Source organism: Myripristis murdjan, chromosome 7 (assembly GCF_902150065.1).
Source record: "Myripristis murdjan chromosome 7, fMyrMur1.1, whole genome shotgun sequence".
In the NCBI taxonomy this organism is placed as follows: Eukaryota; Metazoa; Chordata; class Actinopteri; order Holocentriformes; family Holocentridae; genus Myripristis; species Myripristis murdjan.
The window spans coordinates 30,080,477-30,104,061 of record NC_043986.1 but is presented as its reverse complement, the minus strand read 5'-3'; the positions used below and the strand labels follow the sequence as shown (position 1 = coordinate 30,104,061).

At 40.6% G+C, this 23,585-nt stretch overlaps 1 protein-coding gene and 1 long non-coding RNA gene across 3 annotated transcripts in view; one reads left to right on the top strand and one right to left on the bottom strand.

Moving 5' to 3' along the window:
• The window catches only part of LOC115362508 (E3 ubiquitin/ISG15 ligase TRIM25), a 32,986-nt gene extending 12,564 nt beyond the window's left edge, over positions 1-20,422 (top strand). Inside the window, exons 2-5 of one of the 2 annotated variants that reach the window (XM_030056463.1) lie at positions 15,346-16,155; positions 16,989-17,128; positions 18,152-18,319; positions 19,319-20,422. In XM_030056463.1, the coding sequence (XP_029912323.1) occupies positions 15,532-16,155; positions 16,989-17,128; positions 18,152-18,319; positions 19,319-20,027 (1,641 nt within the window). In that variant the 5' untranslated portion in view covers positions 15,346-15,531 and the 3' untranslated portion in view covers positions 20,028-20,422. Of the gene's footprint in view, positions 1-15,298; positions 16,156-16,988; positions 17,129-18,151; positions 18,320-19,318 lie in introns of those variants that run through there. The other variant, XM_030056464.1, reaches the window with a different exon arrangement.
• Positions 3,528-9,542, bottom strand: LOC115362510 (uncharacterized). Its single transcript, XR_003928496.1, has 4 exons — positions 9,441-9,542; positions 9,013-9,064; positions 8,084-8,115; positions 3,528-3,667 (listed from the first exon to the last, which is right to left on the bottom strand). It is a non-coding gene; the product is annotated as an uncharacterized LOC115362510 (long non-coding RNA).
• Positions 20,423-23,585: the final 3,163 nt, after the last annotated feature.

The following is a 23,585-nucleotide window of genomic DNA, read 5'->3' as shown; positions in this document are numbered from 1 at the left end:
AGTTAGAAAAAAAAGAAAAGAAAATTTCATACTGTATGCACCTGCCATAGAAATTCTGTATGTGCTTGTTCCAAATACTTCACTGGAGGTACTTCATATTTATTTATGTAGAATGGAATGTGAAGAATTCTTTTCTTTTAAGCGAGCAGATTTTGAAATAACCAAACGCAAAACAGAATGATGGCACAGCTTGACATATCTTGACGTATCTTTGAGTCTTGATTAGACCTTGAAATAAGTTTGAAAACATAGGTGAAATAGGTCTGAACAAAACTTGGCAGCACAGTGTGTGTGTGTGTGTGTGTGTGTGTGTGTGTGTAGCAACAGACTCATCAGTGGAGCTGATAGAGATGAAAAGGTTCCTATATTGAATCAATATTAGATGGTGAGAATGGAGGCATGGGACTTTTTTAGGTTGCATTTTCACTTTATATGTTTGCAATGTTTTCATTTATTGTTTTCATAATGTGGCTGTTATGAAGCGCTTTAAGAGCATAACTGTCAATATGTACTCATTGCACTAAAGCTGGAAGAACATGATCATTTTTCTGTAACTATTCCCACAAAGAGTTATTCAGCTCTGGCCTGTGTTGACTGTCTGGTTTCCAGGTATGAAGCCTGAGCCTCGCGTGCCACCTTGTCATTGTCTCACTGACACAGAGGAATGTCGAACAGGAAAAATAACTACGTTCAGAGGAAAGTGAAACTAGGGACACAGGAGTGTGTGTGTGTGTGTGTGTGTGTGTGTGTGTGAGAGAGAGAGAGGGAGAGAGAGAGAGAGAGAGAGAGAGAGAGAATGAGAGATACACAATGACAAGCTGCACTGTAAAAAATTACCTAGTTGTATCAGCCTACTTTGAGATATTTTTTTGTCCCACATATTTTTTCCCCTCATTAAATGACATTGGTCATTTAATTTTGCTTGTTCATAGAAGTCATGGTGTGTTTCAAGATACCACAAAACAAAAAAATAACTATAAAAATAAAAATTTAGATTTTAGATTCTTCCTTCTTTCAAGCAAGAAACAACTTTATTGCAAATCGCCCAAAATATAGGAGGAAATAATACTGAAACACAGTATCATAATAAGTGTGTGTTAATATATAATGAAAGCTCCAACAGTCGTCCCTACACTATTGTCACAATAGCGTTATCAAGGTATTTGGTCAAAGATATTGTGCTGTTTGATTTTTGTCCATGTTGCCCAGCCTTAGTATCCGACTGACAATATTAACCTGATAAAGACTTGATTTGGGTTATATTGGCTTAATTTATCCTTTGCTGTGTGAGGAAATAAAAGGGCAAAAAGAGAAATGCAATCCTACCTTTAAACAAGAGGTGGCTCTTTCAATAAGGTGGCAGTTTTCAAGAAGCTGATGTACTCCAGAAAGAATGAAGCTGATACAAAGCATAACATACAAGGCAGTTTATTTCAGTTCAAGAAAAAATTTCAAAGAAAAATAAATAATATAGGTTGTCTTCCACATGTTTAGAGGCTTCTGGCATCTATAAATTCATATCATGAATGATTTATCACCAAAATATACTCAGACAGGCAGTACATTTTGCCTCCAGGCCTCATCAGGAGACTCACTTAAACTTCAGTGTTTACAGTCAGTTTTGTCTACTTCTCTGTGATGGAGCTTATCTGACATGAGTTGTCTTGATCCAGTAAAGTCCAACTGTTTGGAGTTCAGACTGATACAAAGAGTTATTATATTTGTTAATGATTTGTCAATTAGTCCTTTTTTTATATATATAAATACCCCAGCCTGATTCTGGCAGTGATTACTTAACCACATTAAACCAGCTCACAACCATGTTTTAGTCTTCGCAAAAGAGATGAAAAGGAATAATTTAAAAGAATAAAAAACAAAAACAAATGCCAGCATTGTACCATGAACAACATAAAACTGCACAAGAGCAGACAACATGCAAGTGCAGGTGAAGTATAACCATATTAACAGGATTATAGGCATAACAGTATAACAGTATTCATTTGTTTAGGCTGAGGATATAACATGCTACGTTGTGTGGTCAGTAATGTAGACTGAGATTTTATTGTTCATCTGTGTCTACACCCTCAACGACTCTTGAAAATACATTCAATGAGTATAGCAGTAATGACACCAATGATAATAAAGGGTGCATATAGAATACCAAAAGCAAACAAAACAAGCAAACAAAACAAAACACAACAAACAGCAAACAAACAGATCATAACTAACATAAGTACAAAAGATATACATGCACCAAAAATACAGAAAATCAAATACACAAAGAAAGGAGTATAGGTAAAGTATAACCATATTAACAGAGTTATAGGTGTAACAATATATAAACACAATTTAAATTTGTGCCATATGTGAGGCCTTGTTAAGACCTCAACCAGCCTCTGAAGATAAAGTCCACCAGAGATCACAGCAGCACACAGAGCCATGAAGACCCCTGACAGCCCGCTGTGGGCACATGAGGCTAAAAAAGCCCCTGTGGCTGCCCCCAGTGTTACCCCCAACCCCGCTGCCCGACCATATCTGTCTGCTACTGCCCCAGCTGCAGACAGACAGACCCCTACTGCCCCTGTTACCCCAATCAGAGCGCCTATAGAGCGTCCTGGACCCAGCACAGCTAAAGCAAACTTAATGGCACCAAAAACTGTCATCCCAGAAGCAAAAGCACCGGCACTGATTTTGCCTGCTCCACCTCTTTGCCAGGACAGAAATAATGACATTCCAATAGCCACCATGAGCATCTGAGCTGATAAAATCCCAACAAAAATGCTCTCTAGAACGTCAGAGCTTGTGCTTGTGGATACTGATGTCTGTAAGACAATAATGGGCTTCCTAGCAATGACAAATACATCAGTTATCATCAGCATTAATGGCACAGGTGCAATGGTTAGATGGAAATCAAGGTTTTCTCCGCTGAATCTTTCAAATAATATAGCAGGAGCTAAAGTACCCATCAGCAGTAGTCTGCTTCTTGAGAAAAAACTGAATAAACTTGCAATGATAGCACAAACTACTGTGAAAACACAAGACAATAAAAAAAATGACATGTGCATTATACAAGTATGTCTTTCAAAGCAAAAACAAAACACAAAACATAAAGGCATGCAAGTAAGTCCCAGCAGTGAAATCTCATACAACCATGCTAAGACATCAAAATTTAAATTAATTGATAAAATAAGTTCCAGCATTGGACCCACAGCACATCCAGTAGCAGTGACAATCATGAGGCACACTAACCCCGCCACATTCAGGGCCTTGGCCATCGCTGCCTCACCGTGCTTTTTAATCACCCGCTTACATGCTGCCAGTCCAACAAAGACTCCCACAGGTAATGACAAGGTTGAGGAAATGACACCAAACTCCTGCGCAAGTATGGATATGTGTCTGTAAGCCATATCACCATCACTATCTGTTAGTGATGGGTAACCATCCGTTAGTGATATGTAAGTTTTAATCAGTGATGTTTGTCCATTCTTTAGTGGTGTGGAAAGATTTGTTAGTAATGCGTAATTGACTAAATTGTCCATAAGCGGTCTGTTGTCAGCCAGAATCTCCAGACACTGAAGCACGGCGACTGCCGTTGATCCCAGCAGCAGGCCTCCAACTATGCCGAACGCCAGTCCAATGCAAATGCCAGAAACCACTGATGCCAAACCTGAACACATGGAGAGGAGCCATCAGTCCCTCAGCGCATTATATCATATGACCTGTGACCTCTGAGCAAGCCACAAGAACTCATTTTAAACCACCCAGAACCTCTTCCAGCACCCAACCTTTGTGGTCAGCCAGTGTGTGTGTGTGTGTGTGTGTGTGTGTGTGTGTGTGTGTGTGTGTGCATAGTACATTCAGACCCACTTCATTTTTTTCACTTTTGTTATGTTACATTCTAATGCTGTTTAAATTCGTTTTTTCTCTCATTAATCTACACACAGTACCCCATAATGACGAAGTAAAAAAGAGAACTTTAGAAATTTTTGTAATTTTCTTTGTAGCCCGGTGTAAAATACACAGGCCTTAAAATATGTTATTTTCATAAAATAAATATGTTACCCTCTTAAAGTAATATGAGTAGAAACTTCAGCAAATAATTAAACTAAAAGTGATGTAGTCTAATAAAAGAAAACACAAATGATTCACTGAAAGGTAAAATAATTCAGTCATAAATATGATTGGATGTTACAATGTGAATGTTGTTTTTCTCTGTAAGTAGCTGTATAATATGTTTAAGGTAAATTGTGAGTGTAATTTAGTGAAAAAACACAGGTTAAGTCCTTATTTTATGATATTGTGTTTGTGATTGGTTCCCGGAGTCAGTCAGTCAATTTCACCTGTGATGATTGGTTGTAGTACTGAAGAGAACAGAAGGGGCGGGGAGAGAAAAGTCGGGAAGGTGTTGCTGTGAAGAGAACGAGAGGACGAAAAACGGATACAGACGCAGTAAGAGAGAGAAATACAGAGAGGGGAGAAAAGTTAAGAAATCGCTGGGATGTTTTAGCCTAGCGTATGTCCAGTTAATGTAGCTGTAGACAAGCACGTTTTCCAGCTTTTATCACGGTGGATTGAGCTGAAAGTTCGATGTGAACTGTGTTTGTGCTAACTGCTAATAAGTCGCTAGCTGAAGTGTAGCGGGCGCCATTACGGACTAGACAGACTGCTGTTTGCTTCGTGTGAAGACTGCTGTTTGCTTCGTGTGAAGGACTGCTGTTTGCTTCGTGTATAACGAGCAAGTACGACAGTTTTCTGAAGAGGATTTCATCTCCGCTGCTGCTGGTTTCGTCTCTCGGCTGAGGACTGCGCGCTGTGGACTGTTATTCCCTGTTTTCCCCGGACTGCTACTGAAACGTGGTAGGACGTCAAACTGTAAGTTCAGACTTTTCCTCATCTTTGTTCGGATTATTCTACTATTCTACCGGCCGCACCGAACCCGAGCAACTACAGGCCTGCAACGTTTGTTATTTTGTGTGAGGGTGTGTGTGTGTGGGCCCACTGCTGTAGTATTAAGCTATAACTATTTTGGTTAAGGTTTTGATCCAACTTTGATTATCTGCTATATAGGCATAGTGGTGCATATAAGAGAAGATTTGCATATTTCCTTGTATTTGGTTGTTTGTTGGCAAACAGGTTTTTGCATATTTTCAAGTAATTAGCCTAGACAAGGATTTTTTCTATTTGGCTCTTACTTAAGGTGAATTTTGTGTAAAAGGCAATTCAGCCAGGTAATTGCAGTGTTTTACATTGCCATAGTCGATTCTTTTGAAATTTTAAAGAGGCAGTAAGTGTGTCCTTTGAGTTTTGTTTTCTTATTCATTTTCTTTTCTTACACCACAACATAAATATTATTTGTACATTGCAAAGAAAAACCTCAGTAAAGTCATTTACTATCATTTACAGAAGTTGTCTGGGATCAGTTATTTAAAGTACATTTCATGTGTGTAAATATTGGTGGATACATAGAGTACTTAAAGTTCTACTCAAAACAGGTAAACCTGCGTGGTAGCTACCTTTACAAACCGAACCCAACACCCCATCATCTTAGTTTGCAAGTGTTTAAGGCTACTATAGAGTGCTGGGGTGCTACATCTTAAAAAGGAAAAACTGAAATATCACACTGACTTTAGTATTCTGACCCTTTACTCAGTACTTAGTTGAAGCACCTTTGGCAGCAATTATAGCCTTCAGTCTTTTTGGGTATGATGCAACAAGCTCTCCACACCTGGATTGGGGGATTTGAAGAAAGGGAAAGGGGCCTAAATACTTTCTGAATGCACTGTATATATACACACATATACAGTACAGGCCAAAAGTTTGGACACACCTTCTCATTCAATACGTTTTTTCTTTATTTTCATGACTATTTACATTGTAGATTCTAACTGAAGGAATCAAAACTATGAATGAACACATGTGGAGTTATGTACTTAACAAAAAAAGGTGAAATAACTGAAAACATCTTTTATATTCTAGTTTCTTCAAAATAGCCACCCTTTGCTCTGATTACTGCTTTGCACACTCTTGGCATTCTCTCGATGAGCTTCAAGAGGTAGTCACCTGAAATGGTTTTCACTTCACAGGTGTGCCTTTTCAGGGTTAATTAGTGGAATTTCTTGCTTTATCAATGGAGTTGGGACCATCAGTCGTGTTGTGCAGAAGTCAGGTTACTACACAGCCGACAGCCCTATTGGACAACTGTTAAAATTCATATTAGGGCAAGAACCAATCAGCTAACTAAAGAAAAACGAGTGGCCATCATTACTTTAAGAAATGAAGGTCAGTCAGTCCGGAAAATTGCAAAAACTTAAAATGTGTCCCCAAGTGGAGTCGCAAAAACCATCAAGCGCTACAACGAAACTGGCACACATGAGGACCGACCCAGGAAAGGAAGACCAAGAGTCACCTCTGCTTCTGAGGACAAGTTCATCCGAGTCACCAGCCTCAGAAATCGCAAGTTAACAGCAGCTCAGATCAGAGAGCAGATAAATGCCACACAGAGTTCTAGCAGCAGACCCATCTCTAGAACAACTGTTAAGAGGAGACTGAGCGAATCAGGCCTTCATGGTCAAACAGCTGCAAGGAAACCACTGCTAAGGAGAGGCAACAAGCAGAAGAGATTTGTTTGGGCCAAGAAACACAAGGAATGGACATTAGACCAGTGGAAATCTGCTTTGGTCTGATGAGTCCAAATTTGAGATCTTTGGTTCCAACCGCCGTGTCTTTGTGAGATGCAGAAAAGGTGAACGGATGGATTCCACATGCCTGGTTTCCACGGTGAAGCATGGAGGAGGAGGTGTGATGGTGTGGGGGTGTTTTGCTGGTGACACTGTTGGGGATTTATTCAAAATTGAGGGCACACTGAACCAGCATGGCTACCACAGCATCCTGCAGCGACATGCCATCCCATCCGGTTTGCATTTAGTTGGACGATCATTTATTTTTCAACAGGACAATGAGCCCAAACACACCTCCAGGCTGTGTAAGGGCTATTTGACCAAGAAGGAGAGTGATGGAGTGCTGCGGCAGGTGACCTGGCCTCCACAGTCACCGGACCTGAACCCAATCGAGATGGTTTGGGGTGAGCTGGACCGCAGAGTGAAGGCAAAGGGGCCAACAAGTGCTAAACACCTCTGGGAACTCCTTCAAGACTGTTGGAAAACCATTTCAGGTGACTACCTCTTGAAGCTCATGGAGAGAATGCCAAGAGTGTGCAAAGCAGTAATCAGAGCAAAGGGTGGCTATTTAGAAGAAACTAGAATATAAAAGATGTTTTCAGTTATTTCACCTTTTTTTGTTAAGTGCATAACTCCACGTGTTCATTCATAGTTTTGATTCCTTCAGTTAGAATCTACAATGTAAATAGTCATGAAAATAAAGAAAACGCATTGAATGAGAAGGTGTGTCCAAACTTTTGGCCTGTACTGTATGTGTATTGGTATTGGCCATTGTAAAAACCCATCTTGGTTCAGCACTACTGTTTGTTGTGGCTGCCTAACACTGGCAAAACCAAACTCTCCAGGCTTGAAAATAGAGTGAGGAATGATAAAAAAAAAAAAAAAATTAAAGCAAAAATAACTGAAATTAAAAAGAAAAATAATTCAGACCACGCTATTTATTTTTGTAATGTACTGTTTTATGGTATTGTACACTATGAGTCTGTGACTTGATAAACTATGGTGAGAACGAAGACAATTTTGCAGCTATTGAAAGACAATTCAGATACTGAACTGAATTCAACACCACCCCCTTGAACGTCTGCTGGTCCAGATTCAGGTCAGGTTTAGGATTGCCATTAGAACTGTCTAGTGTGGCTTGAATCAATTCTTTCAGGCTGTCTGGTGATAGTGAGTTGATGTAGGGCTGCTGCATTTGATTCACTTCTGTAAAAACGAGTTTGTTTTACACTATGTTAGTTAAAGCTCTTGATGACGCTCTTCAGTAACCAGCCTGACTTGAAGTCTCCTATTGTTCGGAAAGTAACCTTGGAACATTGTACTGTGTGCGAACATTATTGAGACCACAGAGACAGAGAGGGAATGAGAGAGAGAGATACAGACAGACAGACAGACAGAGAGCTTACCGGAGGACAAACAGGAGAATCGTAGTGGACCTCTGTAATTCACAATAAAATGACATTGCCTTGGTGGTTTAAACAGGAAGTATATTTTTGTCTTGCACACCTGCTGCAATACTCCAACGCTGAGAGAATATGGGCTCTGCAGGTGGAGTTAAGAGTTTGGGAGGGGACTATCTATTGAGTGACAATGTCTATGGATATTCTCATTTATCCAGGTCATCGTTCTCTTTGGGCAAAAATGAATCGTAGGCAACTGGACTTGTATTTGTCTTAGGAAGACGTTTCGCCTCTTATCCAAGGGGCTTCATCAGTTCATGCGCATCGGTCTTTCTAGTCCGCACTAGTCTGACTAGTGCGCATCGGTTTTTCTAGTCCGCACTAGTCTGACTAGTGCGGACTAGAAAGAACTGATGAAGCCCCTTGGATAAGAGGCGAAACGTCTTCCTAAGACAAATACAAGTCCAATTGCCTACAATTCATTTTTGCCCAAAGAGATTGAGTGACAATGTCATCCAGAGACACTGCTCTCTATGGAAGTAAAAGTGTCTATTGTTCAGTTTGTTTTCAGAAAGTGGCTTTTTTGGATTTAGGAATAGGCGCTTCATTATATCAACTGAAAACTGCCAGAAGAGCCCATATTCTCCGCAGGTCCCATTATTGCATGTCATGGAAAAGACAAATTACATATTAATCCTACATGAATTACATTATCATTTTAAACAGTGTGGAAAATGACAAAAGAACATACGTCAGTTGTCTAAATGATAACTATCAACACTGCCGCTGTTGCGTGTTGACACAAAACTATTTATATCTCCACCAATGACAGATGTCTCCAACACACATTTAGAGACATACAGACGGAGTATTGACATCTGTTGAGTACTGAAGTCAAATGAGTGTTTTATCACTAAAACAAACATTTTACTCACATGTCTATCCTGTGCTCCTCTGCAGTACGGGCCATCTGATGGCTTGGCTCTTCTGACAAATGTATAAAATTGTTAGAGAAAGAGAAATTAGGATTTAAATGAAAGATACATATAGTATTTATCCAGGATCTATGAGATCTGTGTGCCTTAAACCAGACGGAGAATCAATAATCTAAACAGACACACAATTCAGATCTTAAAAACCAAAATCCATATACAGTGAATCCATAAATGGTGACATCAAGTCAAGCAGCATCAGATCAACAGGTCAGTGACATTTGCAACACCACCAACAAATCTAATCTAAATCAGTCGGTCTCCATCATCACAGCTGGGAACAATATTCTGTTTGTTGCTGCACTCAATGCAGGAGCCATTATCCAGACTTCCAGCTGTCTTTACAGTGTTGAAACTTGAAGTAAGCTTACCGGTGTGAGAATGGGCCATTTTTTGTGAACCAGTAACCACAGAAGATGGAAGAGTTCCTTTTTTCTGTCTTCAGACCTTTCTGTTCCTGGTCCTGTGAAGTCTGCTTGGTTGCTCAAATGGCGAGAGATGTTAAAACCACAGTTATCATCGTCTGTCCTCTGCTTTTCCTTTATGGCTGGGTGTTGCCCAGGCTCGGGTAAAACTTGAACTTCAACATTTTTTACCTGGTAAATTCTTTTGCTCAGATTTCCTGCATCAATATAAAGGCAGGAGACCAGAACACTGGTCTTATCTAATGAGTACAACTTGCTGTACTGTGGACATCTTGCTAAAGGGTGGACTTTTGGTTTTGTTCTGATCTCATTTGATCTCAGTTAGTTGTAATTATGTGAATAGGGGTTAAGAGGGGTAAACGACTGAGAAAAAATTTCACCCAGTTTTCTTATGTATTGCAACCAATTTAGGGGTTAGGAGCTTAGACTTTCCAACTTTCGTGTTTTTGGGCCACCTTAATACACACACACACACACACACACACACACACACACACACACACACACACACACACACACACACACTCCTGATCAAAATTTTAAGTTGAAAAATTGCAAGAATTTACATTTTTCACTGTTGGATCTTAAAAAGGTTCTAAGTAGAGCTTCAAAATGCAAAAAGAAGAAATGGGAGTGAGACAAAAATAATAATAATAATAATTTGACTAAGCAATTTATTGCAAACAACCATTAAACTGAAATAGGCTGTTCATCAGCTGATCAAAAGTTTAAGACCACAGCCTTTAAAAGCCCAAATCTTCACAAAAATGTGGATTCAGTGTCATTTTCTGTCAGGTATCCACACTGTCATGACCTCCTGATGGCAAAGGCAAAAAAGCTTTCTTTTCTTTCAAGTCAGTCCAACCTGGGACTCAGACACTCAGCTGTCATGAAAATTCTACTTCAAATAGAATTTGATTCTGCTTTTTGTTCACCAATGGGTTTTAATCAACCCGGTAAAGCTTGAACTTCAACATTCTTCACCAGCGTACTGCATAACTCACTAACCGTCACAACCGTCAAAAACAAAACTCCACCCAGCCATTTCACCTGCCAGTGGTCCCAAATGAACTTTAATACCTGTATTTCACTTTAAGTCTTGAATGTACACTATACAAGTTTGCTGAGGGTTGATTGAAGTGAAAACTTTTAGACTCAACTAGCGAAAATCATCGCCGTTGTAAATACAACATTGCATGCAACAAGAGAAAAGTTGCAAAGAATTGAGACCACAACAAGGATACACACAGTCACATGAAACCACTGTGGAGGACTGGACTGGATCTAATAAAATGCAGCCCATTGTCCTATGGATATCCAGATACTGAGGACACATAAGGTCAGAAAAAACCACTACTAAACTCCTGCCTCCAAGCACTACTCCAGTCTTTCTCCTGGACTGATTTTGGCCTTAAGACTTTTGTTATGCCTGGCACATAAAGGTACATCTCTGCTCTTTATTGTTTGGATGTTAAACTGTCTTTTCCTCCAAATATCTTCAATACACTGATTGTTTGGTTTGTGGTGAGCAGTATGTAAGGTAGACTGTTATCTAAAACCGGCATAGTTGGTTTTAGATAACCAACATAGATAACATAGTTAGCGCAGCCTGGATGTCATAAGAAAAAAATGTTAACATTGTTGAAGGCTATACGACCACAATGACAGAATGATGGGCCTTTTTGACCAACCTGGTTCCAAACTGTCCTGAGCATATCAACCAGAAAGTAAATAGGTTTTAGAGCCGGAAAGTTAGTCTCCCAGCTGGAGCCAATGAATAAATAAATAAATAAAATAGTAGGACCTTTAGTGGGAACTGTGACAACAACGAGCGTGGGTGTGTATTATACTACAGTAACAGACAGAGAATGCGGAGCATGCACCATCAAAGAGTGCCTGAACTGAAACAGTAAATATTTTCTAAAACTATGAAACTCCCTATTAATATTCATGGTGATGCCCCTTGCACACACACACACACACACACACACACACACACACACGCACCACTCCTCAAAGTGGTTGGATAATGAGACATCTGGCCTGAATTTCCTCCTGAGAGCACTGGCTTCCCTTTGCCAGTCTGTTGATGGAGGAGGTGGGAATATACGTGTGTGTGTGTGTGTGTGTGTGTGTGTGTGTGTGTGTGTGTGTGTCTAAGGGGCATAGCTAATGTTTGGATATATATTTGTGGGTTCAACCATGTCAGAGGTGAAAGGTAATGAGCTGAGGTCGGGGTCAAAGGGGCTTCTTGTTCACATTCTGGTAAACTGTCACGGCCAGAGCTCCTACCTTTATCTGAAAGATTTCACAGACAAACAAACAAACATAAACAGTATTTTTAGTATGGAGAGCTCCAGCATTCACAAAGAAATGTCACCTTCCAGATGTGCAGAACCTCATTCAGTTCATTCAGTTCAGCTCATTCAAACTTTTATTTTCAGCAACATATCTGCTTAATGCCACCCAAAGGCAAATAATATATATGTATGTATATATCTATATCTATCTATCTATCTATCTATCTATCTATCTATATGTATATCTCTATCTCTATCTATATATATATCTATATCTATAGAGAGAGAGAGAGAGAGAGAGAGAGAGAGAGAGAGAGGAGAGAGAGAGAGAGAGAGAGAGAGAGAGAGAGAGAGAGAGAGAGAGAGAGAGAGAGAGAGAGAGAGAGAGAGAGAGAGAGAGAGAGAGAGAGAGAGAGAGAGAGAGAGAGAGAGAGAGAGAGAGAGAGAGAGAGAGAGAGAGAGAATATATATCTATATATCTATATATCTATCTATATATAGATAGATAGATACGGAAGTTACCCAATACCTAACATGTTTCTATGTGATGAAAAGAGTTAAGAAGTGACTAATCACTAATCTCTAAGGAAATTGTAACTTTACACCTACCATGTTCATCTGGAGCTTTTTCGTTTATTACAAATTAGGCACAAACAGCACTATGTTTAATTAAAAACTACAAACTTCAAAACCAAACTAAACATGACACCTGACAATTTGGATCTTGCTACCACTGTATAGTGTACATACCAGTGGATAAGTGCATGGCATCACTTCTATACATGCGTTTCAGGATGCAGTGGCTGCACTGTTTGTGTTTAAGTCCACAAGGTGGAGCCACAGATACTGTAGCACCTGATGTCTGAGTCTCATGTCCAATTCATTTATGAAAGACACATGCCACTGCCACCCCTCATTCACTGTAGTTTATTTTTCATGGAAACTATGCTTAGTTTTGTGTGTGTGTGTGTGTGTGTGTGTGTGTGTGTGTGTGTGTGTGTGTGTGTGTGTGTGTGTGTGTGTCAGAGAGAGAGAGAGAGACAAAGAGATAGAGTATATTATTTTCTACATGTTGCAATATCTTAAATTTTTTTTTGTACAATTATGTATTTTGCCACTGTGTACTATTTTGGAAGCAGCTTATATTGTCTGTATTGTGTTACTTGAACACATTCACGGTTGTTGTTATGGATGCTGAAAAGTACAGTTTTACAAATGTGTGCTGCTCTGAACTAGATATGCTGAAAAGACCATGCCACAAAGATGTGAGATTCCCTCGCCCTGAGATCACTGTCTTGGATCTGTACCTATGCTTTTGAAAGCTAAGTAAGCCTGCGTTAAAGGCAAACTGAACTTTGGTAAAGTGATGGGAGTCCACATGGTGGTGAGACCCTCAATAGTTGCTCAGTGCTCCCCTGGGCCACTAATAAGAAATATTGTATTTCTATCTCTCCATTCTCCTCCATATCACAGCAAAACAACCCCCCAAGTAACAAAGTAACATGTTTAGAAAGTTAAGATTTTGTGACATAAATTTATTACTATTTTGAATGTTGTTTTGAGGAGCAAAACTTTATTTTTGTGATCCCAGCAAACTCGCTGGAAGTACCTATTTCATTACTTCAGGAGGCCAGAAATTTGCCCAGGTAAAAGTAAGGTTAAGTAAAAAAAAAAAAAAATCCCTTTTCATGTCCAAAAATGTGAACTATCCCTTTAATAGTTTAGTTTTTATGCTCCACGTATCTGGAACAAACTCCCAGAAAACTGTAGATCTGCTGCGACCCTCAGTTCTTTTAAATCACAGCTGAAGACTTTTCTGTTTGCTGCTGCCTTCCATTGAACCACATTAAGGGTTAATATTTTACACTGCACTGTAACTTTTAATGTCTTGTTTTATCATCCTATTCTCCATTTAGCTTCTTTTTATTAATTGTTTTTATGTCTGTTTTCTTTTTGTTGCTTTTATATTGTTTTAATGCCTTTATGCTCTATGTAAAGCACTTTGAATTGCCTTGTTGCTGAAATGTGCTATACAAATAAACTTGCCTTGCCTTGCCTTTAATAAACTCACACAATTTGCCTTTATTTGTGTTATTGATCATATATCTATTATTAAGCTCTTAGTTTCCACGTATACATACATAAATGATACATAAATGATTTGTGTTGATCCAAATGGAGTTTGATCATGAGTGACCTCAATACCTCAAATGACTTTACTTTTTCATCAACCCCCCCGCACTCTTTGTTCAAACATTAAACACAAAACACCCATCTCTTTTGGGTGGAAGCAATGAGCGTTACCCCCCCCCCTATGGTGTTAACAGTCAACAGGAGACGTGAAGGCATGTGTGTCTACTGTGTGTGATACCAGGTTCCCTCATGTGCATGCAAACACACCTACAAACACACCACTGCACACACATACATGCAGTGAACCAAACTTTTATAATGTCATTTTTGGGTGAAAAGCATATCTCCTAAATGTTTAAAGAGTAGCTCCACTACAAATGTCTGTAAAGCCTGACCTCTAATGGTGAAAAATGAAAAGTACGGTGCTTGATCTTTGGTGGCTGGTGATGTCACCACCTGTTGTACTTTACCCGACATAACCTGCCACCAAAGACCCGGCACCGTACTTTTCATTATTCTTAGTTCTTCTTAGTATGCCGCACCCAGTCTGGATGTGACATCATGTGCAGGCTAAGAGGTAGTAATACTGGGTATTTCAATGAAATTATTCAGAACGCAGTGGTGTATCTCCTATTCCTGTCTAACTGCTGACTGCGAGCCAGGCCACTTGCTGTTCATGTAAGTGTTTGATCAGAAATTGCTGTGTCACAGGTATTGGGACACAGCCAAAAACAAAGATTCTTCCATTGCTTTGACCACCGGGAGAGATGCGTTTCTGTTGGTTGTTTGTGCAAATTAGAGCTCAACAAATGCTGAACTCCAACCTTGGCATATGCCTGCACTGGTGCAAAATTTTCCGTTGTTTGCATGAGTTTTCAACTGATATATGTTAAGAAGTGCAACCAATTTCTGTGTATGGCTTTAATGCGCATGTGATTGCACCTTTAGAGGTCAGACTTCACAGAGATTTGAGGGATTCTGGATTCAGTTACTCTTTAAGGAAGTTAAGATTTCAGATTGACCACCATGCATTTTAGAGTTACCCAGTGGGTTTTGCAAATCCAAAAGGTTGCACCAGAACTGGAGCACACACAACAGTGGTGAGCACCAATTTTCTCATGTAAAACCTGAGTAACAGGAATTTCACTACCTGACACCTTAATTATTTTCTGTTTGCTAGATGTGTTCAGAATGCTTGAGCACAAAAGGGTCAACAATCACAGGATATTTTTACCATCAACAGCCCATATGGTGATGTGAATTCCTGGCAACACAAGCTGCAGAGCTTCTTGGAATTGAAAGGAATGCTGCCCTACACGTTTTCTTCTTGATGCACCTGTTGCCAGCCAATAAAGAGTACAGGCTGCTGACTTCCTTGTTTATTGTATGTCTTCTTATGTCCTCTACTGTCACCTTAGACTCACATGATGTCTCACAGGCTGAGGGGAGAACATAGAGTCAAGAAGTGAGAGATATCTTTGCAGAAACAAAAATGGAAATGAAGTAAGAAAAGGAGGAAACTGGTCGGATTTTAGAAAAAGGGTGACGAGAGAAGAGGAAAAAAGGAAGGGTACCGATCCCATCACCACCACCATCACACCATCATGTCTTGCTCAAAGCCAGAGCAGCTTCTAGCCAATGAGCTGAGCTGCCCCATCTGCCTTCACCTCTTCTCTGATCCGGTGGTTCTTCCTTGTGGCCACAACTACTGCCTTGCCTGCATCCGCAAGGCATCTGACTCCATAGACAGGCATGGCAAAGAATTCCCAAGGTGTCCTGAATGCCGGGAGGAGTACGAAGGCATTGAAACATTGCAGAAGAACTTCAAACTCTGCAGTATTGTCGAGGGTTATCGAGCCGCGGCACTGCTGCAGGACAGCACGCCAGAGGTGGAGCAGAAGCTGCAGGTCTACTGTGACCAGTGCATAGACGAGGCGTCGCTGGCAGTGAAGACCTGCCTGAAATGTGAGGTGTCACTGTGTGCCAGACACCTTCAGAGGCACCAGGAGAAGGCATCGTTCAAGGCACACTCACTGGTGAATCCTCACAACGAGCTGGGGGTGCGGGGCTGCGCCATGCACGGGTGTCCCCTGGAGTACTTTTGTTCCAGCGACATGACCTCACTGTGCGCCTCATGCTTCATTGAAGGTTCTCATCAGAACCACGATGTCCTCACCTTTGATGTGGCCGAGGAGGAGATGAGACGGGCACTGGAGAGCCGCAGAAAGGTAGCTTTTTTGTTATCACATTGGTTTTTGTTTGTTCATTTAGCCTATTATATTGAATCAACATGTCTTACCTAGAGGTTATACTGTAACATTAAAATACAACACTGTTTCTTTTGCATTAATTACAGCAACAGAGTACTTTTGAGAGTGCAGAGCTACAAGGCACATTGCTAGTGTTCTTTGGAGGGTGTTCTAAACACTGAATGACAGGAATGTCATCACGCCCGTCTGATTAAAATGGTTGATTATCCAGTGCAATGACCATTGTCATTAAGGTCGGAAGTGTTTAACTCTAGGTCACTGATTCAAGTGGTGATAAAATAACAAAATGAATTGACTGCCATTAATCACAATGGGAGAAAAGGCTGTTCCTTACATATGTGTAAATGCATTTGAAGTGTGAATGAATGAAGTGAATGATTCCTTGTGCAAGGTGTACAGACCAAATCAGCTCCCCAAAATTCTCCACTTTTCCACTTCTCCAAATTCAGAATCATTCCTCACATATGTAACAGTAGTAACAGACAATACATGACTAAACCACCGCTGTATCAACACTATGCCTCTTTTCGTCAAACATTAGACAAAAAGGAATAGGCTCCACAATGGCCTCTGTAGGAGGATACATGCAGCTCCATGTATCTCTTTTCTCCTTGCCCTCCTGTAATTTTGATATTAATGACGATTTTCCAGGTAAGGACATCAGGTGTTCTTCCTACGGGGTTAACCAAATGCATGTGCACACACACACACACACACACACACACACACACACACACACACACACACAAATCAGAATACAAAAGTCCCTTACAGGTCAATTCCGTTTGCAGATGGTTTCTGGCAGGCTGCAGATGACAGAGACTCTTCTGCAGAAGGCAGCAGAGGAGCAGGGCATCTCTGAAGCCATAGGAGACAAAGTGGTCAACAAAGCTGTCACACTACTGGACAACATGGCAACACTGGTGGACAGGTATGGAAAAGTACTTTTAATATGTGGCCCATCAAAGTAGACACAGCTGTGCCCTTTTTAAGAGTGCAGAGGATGCCATAGCAGCGTGACTGTACAGCAACTGGACCATCAACCCTTTCAGCTTCATCTCTAGAGATAACTATTTATTTATTTAGGTATTCAGATGCAATCCCATAGAAACATGCTTTTCCTGCACTACTTTGAATTTAAATCAGTGGGATTTACCTAATTTCAAAAAAGGTGCTAAACGCTGAACAGGTAAAAAGGAGGAGTGACTTTTGGTAGTTTACACTCTTTTACAACACTGGATATTTTATCCAGCTGCTGACAACATGACACTTCCTCCTTCATGCATTAACATTATATTAGCTTTTACTTACTATATGTAACAGAGCACCTAGTCCCGGCAGTTATTGGAGGATGAGAGACCATCACATATCATTTTACAAGCCAGCTGCAAGGTTTGGTGTGCACTGGCAAAACAACATCTATTATTTGATTTTCAAGTTTGCTGTGGATGAAATCCATCTAATCTCAGGTTTCCGTCATTTCATCTTCAGAATTCAGTGTTACTAGTTTTTAATCTGGCATCTTGGCAGTCTTTGGTTACATCATTTGTAGCATACATCATGGTAATAATAGAGTCTGGTGAGTTTTACTGAAATTGATTTTCAGACTAATTTTTTTTTTTAGGCTACCAATAGCTGTTATTTTATGCCGGTATACTAAATTTTAAAATTTGACCATATACATAAAAAAGGAGCTTTGACCTCAGAACTTAATTATTTATTGGCAGAGTAGAAAAAGAGGATTTAGACGATGGCACATTGAAATTCTTAAGAGAAACCCAAGATAATGACTCCACCCCAACCACCACCATTACTACTACTACTACTACTACTGTGAATAATAATAATAATAATAATAATAATGAGAATTTTGTTTCTCTTGGTGGTTGTTGTCACCATCTGGAGAGCAGAGTTTACTAGCCTGCAGCACTGAAAGCAGTGTGTTGTGTTACAGTTACAGGGAGCGTCTCAGTGTGCTGTTGGAGGAGGAGAGAGGCCAGCGCAGAAAGAGCTGGCAGCACGGACTGAATGCCCTGGAGGACCAGCAGCAGCAGCTACTGGATGCCCAACAAAGTGCCACAGAGGCCCTCAAAGAGACAGACAACTGCCTCTTCATACACAAGTGAGGAAATCTACACTACTTTCACTAAAAAGACAGTGTTCTGCACAGCCGTCATGTTTTAGGAGATGTTTTAGTCGGGGGAAGTCGGTTCAGTACAGCTGTGAGGTGAAATCCCTCTATCTAATGTTATTTTCAACCAAAACCTCCAAACCTGCTTGTCCGACTATATTTCATGGGACAAGTGGAGCAGTGACTAATGACTGACAAGATATTATTACTGGGTCGATGCAAAAAAAAAAAAAAAAAAAAAAAAAACATTTTAGATGTAGTTCACCAAGCTGAATGCTCCCTGATGTGATTGTTTTGTTCTTTTGTTTTTTTAAAGCTATGGCTTCCTAATATATCTCTTGATCACTGCTCTGTCAGAAGCAACAAGATTAAGCTTGGGTTCACATGCACTCAAGTATGGTCCGTGACACACCTTGCATTACCCAGTTTATGGCACTGGTTCTTTATCTTTTAGATGAGATTAAATGTCACTCATTGCTCTGGAGAAACTGGTTCATTACATTATTATTAAACATTCAGCAAATAACTAAATATATGCTGCCCTCTGTAAAAATGTGCATTGTATAATATGCATGTGTTCAGAAAAATGGCTCAAAGCATGTGAAATTAATGGATGGGCCAACATATCGTCAGCTTGTGAAATTGTGAAATTTGGCTTATTCATTTGTTTATTTATTTTTATTCACTTTTTTTCTTTGTGTTTCATTAATGTAATCATCAAATTACCAACAAAACTAACATGGTTTTTTAGACTTGAACCTGTTATGCACCAGAATGTGTATTCTGCTTTTTACAGGAATTCATATCTTTTTCTGTATCAGTATTAGCCATTATAGCTGGGAGGATATTGGATAGCAGTAGTATATAAAGATTTTTTAGATATCCATGATGCAGCCTACATGAATAAAGAAAGCTAAAGCAAAACATTTCAAAGCATATTGTAATATGGATAATCACTGAAAGTAACCCACAGCGGCTTCCTCTCCTCAGGTTCATGAGGATTGAGCATCAGCTGAGAGAAGTGGTCACAGGCACCATGCCCACCATGATGCCCTCGCAGACTCCTCTCAACACCAAGCGGCTCTGTGACAGCCTCAAAATCCAGGAGTTCCGCTCAGAAGTGAGCCACCTGCTGGCCTCCCTGCATGTCCTGCTCAACCCGCTGCAGCTCACCTTCAACCTCAGCACCGCTCACCCAAGCTTGACGCTCTCCAGTGACCTGCGCACCATCAAGTACAGCTCCTCCAAGCATTCGTATGGGGAGAACCTGGAGCGTTTCACAAGCGCACCCCAGATCCTGTGCACCCAGGGGTTCTCAGGTGGGGAACATGTGTGGGTGGTAGAGTTGGGGCCAAACAGTATGTGGTCACTGGGCCTGTGCTACAAGAGCATCCCTCGCCGTGGCGACCACAGTCGTCTGGGACACAACACCGTCTCCTGGCGACTGCAGTGGAAAAACAGGAAGCTGACAGCGTGCCACGCCTCCTCCAACGTGGCACTGGCGGAAATGACCATTCAGCCTATGAGAATTGAGGTGGCTCTTGACTATGAGGACGGGACACTGGTGTTCCACAGTACCAAAGGACACAGGCAGCACCTCCACACCTTCAGGGCCACGTTCAGGGAACCGGTTTACCCAGCGTTCAGTATCCACTCCAACACACCGGAGTCTTGGATCACACTGCAGAGTGGGTTGTGAACCCCTCGCTAAAAGAGAGTACTTCTACAGATCTGTTCCTTCGCTTTGTTTCCAGGGCATCACTGATCTTAAGCTTTTTCCAAATTAATCATTGCAAACCTTTTGTTTACAAACATCTCAGCCATTTACCTAAATAATCTAATTTACTGGACTGTATAACCTCATTCCTCATGATTAGTTTCTTTAAAATCATATAGTTAAATACAAATAATTTTAAATGCATTAGTTCTGAGGTTTTTTAGTATGATGTTCATATTTTGCCTATGTAGTAAAACTTAAATGACAGCTACCAGAGTGTTGTGTGTGTGTGTTTTACTTGTTCATATACAGTAAATGTCAATGTAGGTAAAGCCTGACCTTAAGTTTTGTCACATGCTCTGTGTTTATGCTACAAATAAATACCTGTGATAATACCTGATTCAGTGTCTTTGTGAGAACCTGACCACAATGAGGGAATGTACATAAGTATGTTGTACACAGTATGGATGTATGCATGTATACCGTAGGCTATGTATATGTGTATGTATCGACCTGTATGTAGGATAGAGAGATAGAGAAGCGCTGACAGTTAACAGTTCAGTTCAAATGGGCTTTATTTGCCTGAAATACAAATGTACTTATTGCCAAATCATTTACAGGATACAACACACAAGCAAGATAAAGATAGTGATAACACAAATGAAATGGGAAAATTTAATGACGTCAAAGCAATTTTAATTTATCTAATGACAAAATAGACACATCAATCACAAATTAGAAACATAAATCTATACAATTTGGTTAATTTACAATTTAATACGTTTTCATTGCTTCTGTCCTTAAATTATGACATATAGAGGTGTATTTTGCAGTGAATGTGGCATACTCAGCTCCTTCTCTTAAAATGGGCTCGACCTCTTCCAACTAATACTTCTACTACTTCTGCATGTGTGTGTTCGCTGATGTGAGCTCCAGAATCAGCCGGCAGAGGAGACTCTTTGCCCTTCCTTGGGACGCATGGTGGGAGATCTGGCAAAGCGGTGATTGGGGTTGTGTCCCGAGGATTTTTAAGGATCTTTACAAATGTCCGGGTTCCATTTCTGTCCAGATGAAGACCATCATATAGATTCCAGAGACCTGTGGCTGTGAGATGAGCCCAACAGACATTCATAAGGGCAGAGCAGCTTCTCGTTATCTCCATGTTTATTTCATGGGTTACATGGGGTGCGGTATCGATCGGGATACAGAGGTGGAGATGACCACCCTTGACTCAGGGAACTCCTTGCTGGCCATTTTGGCTACTCTGGTGCTGGCTCTGGCTGTGTCCCGAGGGAGAACATGGAGATTGTTGGTTCCAGTGTATATTATGTTGCACTGAGAGTGTTATGGTTCTGTGGTTTTTGGACTTGTGTGTTTTTCTTATGGGTTCTTTTTTTTTCTCTTGATTCATTCTTATTGGTCTTTTTGTGTTTTGGACTTTGGATATTTTCTGTCTCCCTCCTGTATTTTAGTCCTCACGCTCAGCTTGTTTATCCCCACACCTGTGCTGCATTGGTTCATTAGCCCTGCCATTGTGTTGTCTGTCCTCATAATGTTGATTCAGCCAATCCTCTGCTTCCTCCACTCTTGTGTCCCTCCCCTTTTCCAGGTGTGTCTAGTTTGACAATCAGTTCAGTTAGTATGTAAGTCCTGTTTGCAGTCCTTCCTTTGTTGATTCATTGTGTATGTCTCGCCTGTCAGTGTTCCTGTGTTCTGAGTACCTGAGTTCCTCTGTCTCCTGCCTCCTGTTAATAAGGATACAAGGATACAAGGAAGTTTATTGGTCATTATACAACAGGTTGTATAATGAAATTAAAATGTAGTTCCATCGTGACTGATTAATTGATTGTATAGAAAATAAAATTATTAAGCATGGAGGAGTTCAGATGGTGCATTTAGTAGTCTCACAGCCTGAGGGAAGAAGCTGCTCTGTAATCTGGTTGTATGGCAGCAAATACTTCTGTATCTATTGCCTGACGGCAGCAGGGTGAACAGGCTGTGGCTGGGGTGGGTGTTGTCTTTTAGGATCCTTTTGGCTCTGTGCAGGCACCTCACCTCCCCAGTATCACTGAGGCTTGGTAGATGGGTGCCAATGATGTTTTGGGCAGTTTTAATCACTCGTTGCAGAGTCTTCCTGTCCTGGGCCGTGCACATCCTATGCCAGTTTGTGATGTTTCCAGTCAGGATGCTTTCAATCACTCCTTTGTAGAAGTTGACAAGAACTTGGTGTGGAAATTTTGCTTTCTTAAGTTTCCTTAAGAAATACAGCTGTTTCTGAGCTTTTTTAACCAGGGCAGAGATATGTGAAGTCCATGACAGGTTCTCTGTTATGTTGATTCCCAGGAACTTGAAACTGCTCACTTGCTCCACCTCAGCTCCATTGATGTCGACAGGGCTGTGTGTCTTTGCCTCCTTTTTTCAATAAATGGAAGAGTTTGGATCCTCCAGCTTTGCCATTCGTAACAGAGGGTTGCGAGTATCTCCTCCTTTAGTTGACTGATGGCTTGGCTTATATTTCTACAGCACATGTAGCTGAATCACTTGGTGGGGAAAGGCTGCGTATCAATGCATTCTGCATTTCAATCTATTAGAAGTGTCTGGTCATCTGAAGCAGCTGAATTATAGGATACCCATGGTTTACAACATCAGATAAACTGAACAAAGCTGTGTATTATTCTTCAAACAGCAAATGATATGCTTAAGGCAAAATTACAGCTGTAATAATTGTTATCCTTTATCCTGATTGGCTTTTTCTCCGACTGACTGCAGCTACTGCGAAGAGAGGGCGGAATGCATTCCGAATACACATCGATGGCTCAAGTCCACATCTGACGCTGAAACCTATGAACTTACTGCACTGCACAGATGTGCTGCGTGTATGACAGGTATAGTTTAATTCCTCCAGGTGTGACCCTTCAGGAATTAAAAGGACGTGAGAGCAAGTAAAAACACAAAAACACAACACAAGAACATCACTGCATTTGGTAAGTTTGCCTTTTTATTATAGCCTGTTATGCAGGCTATAATAAAATAAAGCGGACGCCACAATTCAGTCACGTCAGTGCATCAGGTAGCAGGGACAAAAGGCAACTATAAAGGCCGACTTGCCCTCTTGAATGAAGGGTGCAAATGATCCTTTTTCACATTTGCATCAGCAAGCTGTCAATCAGGCCCATTCTCTCACTCAGGAATAATTTTTCCCCAAAAAATATTTTGGCCAGGGGGCGGTGCTTTATGTAGGATTCAATCCTATCCTGAAAGCTAGCCTGCTCCGGGGCAGGCTAGCTTTCAGCTTTCATAGGTTTCCTATCCCGATCAGAGTTGAGCCAGCTTTATAATTCAGAAAATCCGGAGTTGAGCCTGAAGTTATCTTGCTAACGCCTTAATCCAGCTTCGTGATACAGGCCTCTGGTAGGCCAATCCAATGAATAAATCCAAGACATGATTGTATTAGTCTCCAAAGTAGGCTATTTATAAGCCAAATAGGCTATGTTAACAGCAGGCTGTTTAATCATTAAAATGGGCAGAAGAACTTCAGAG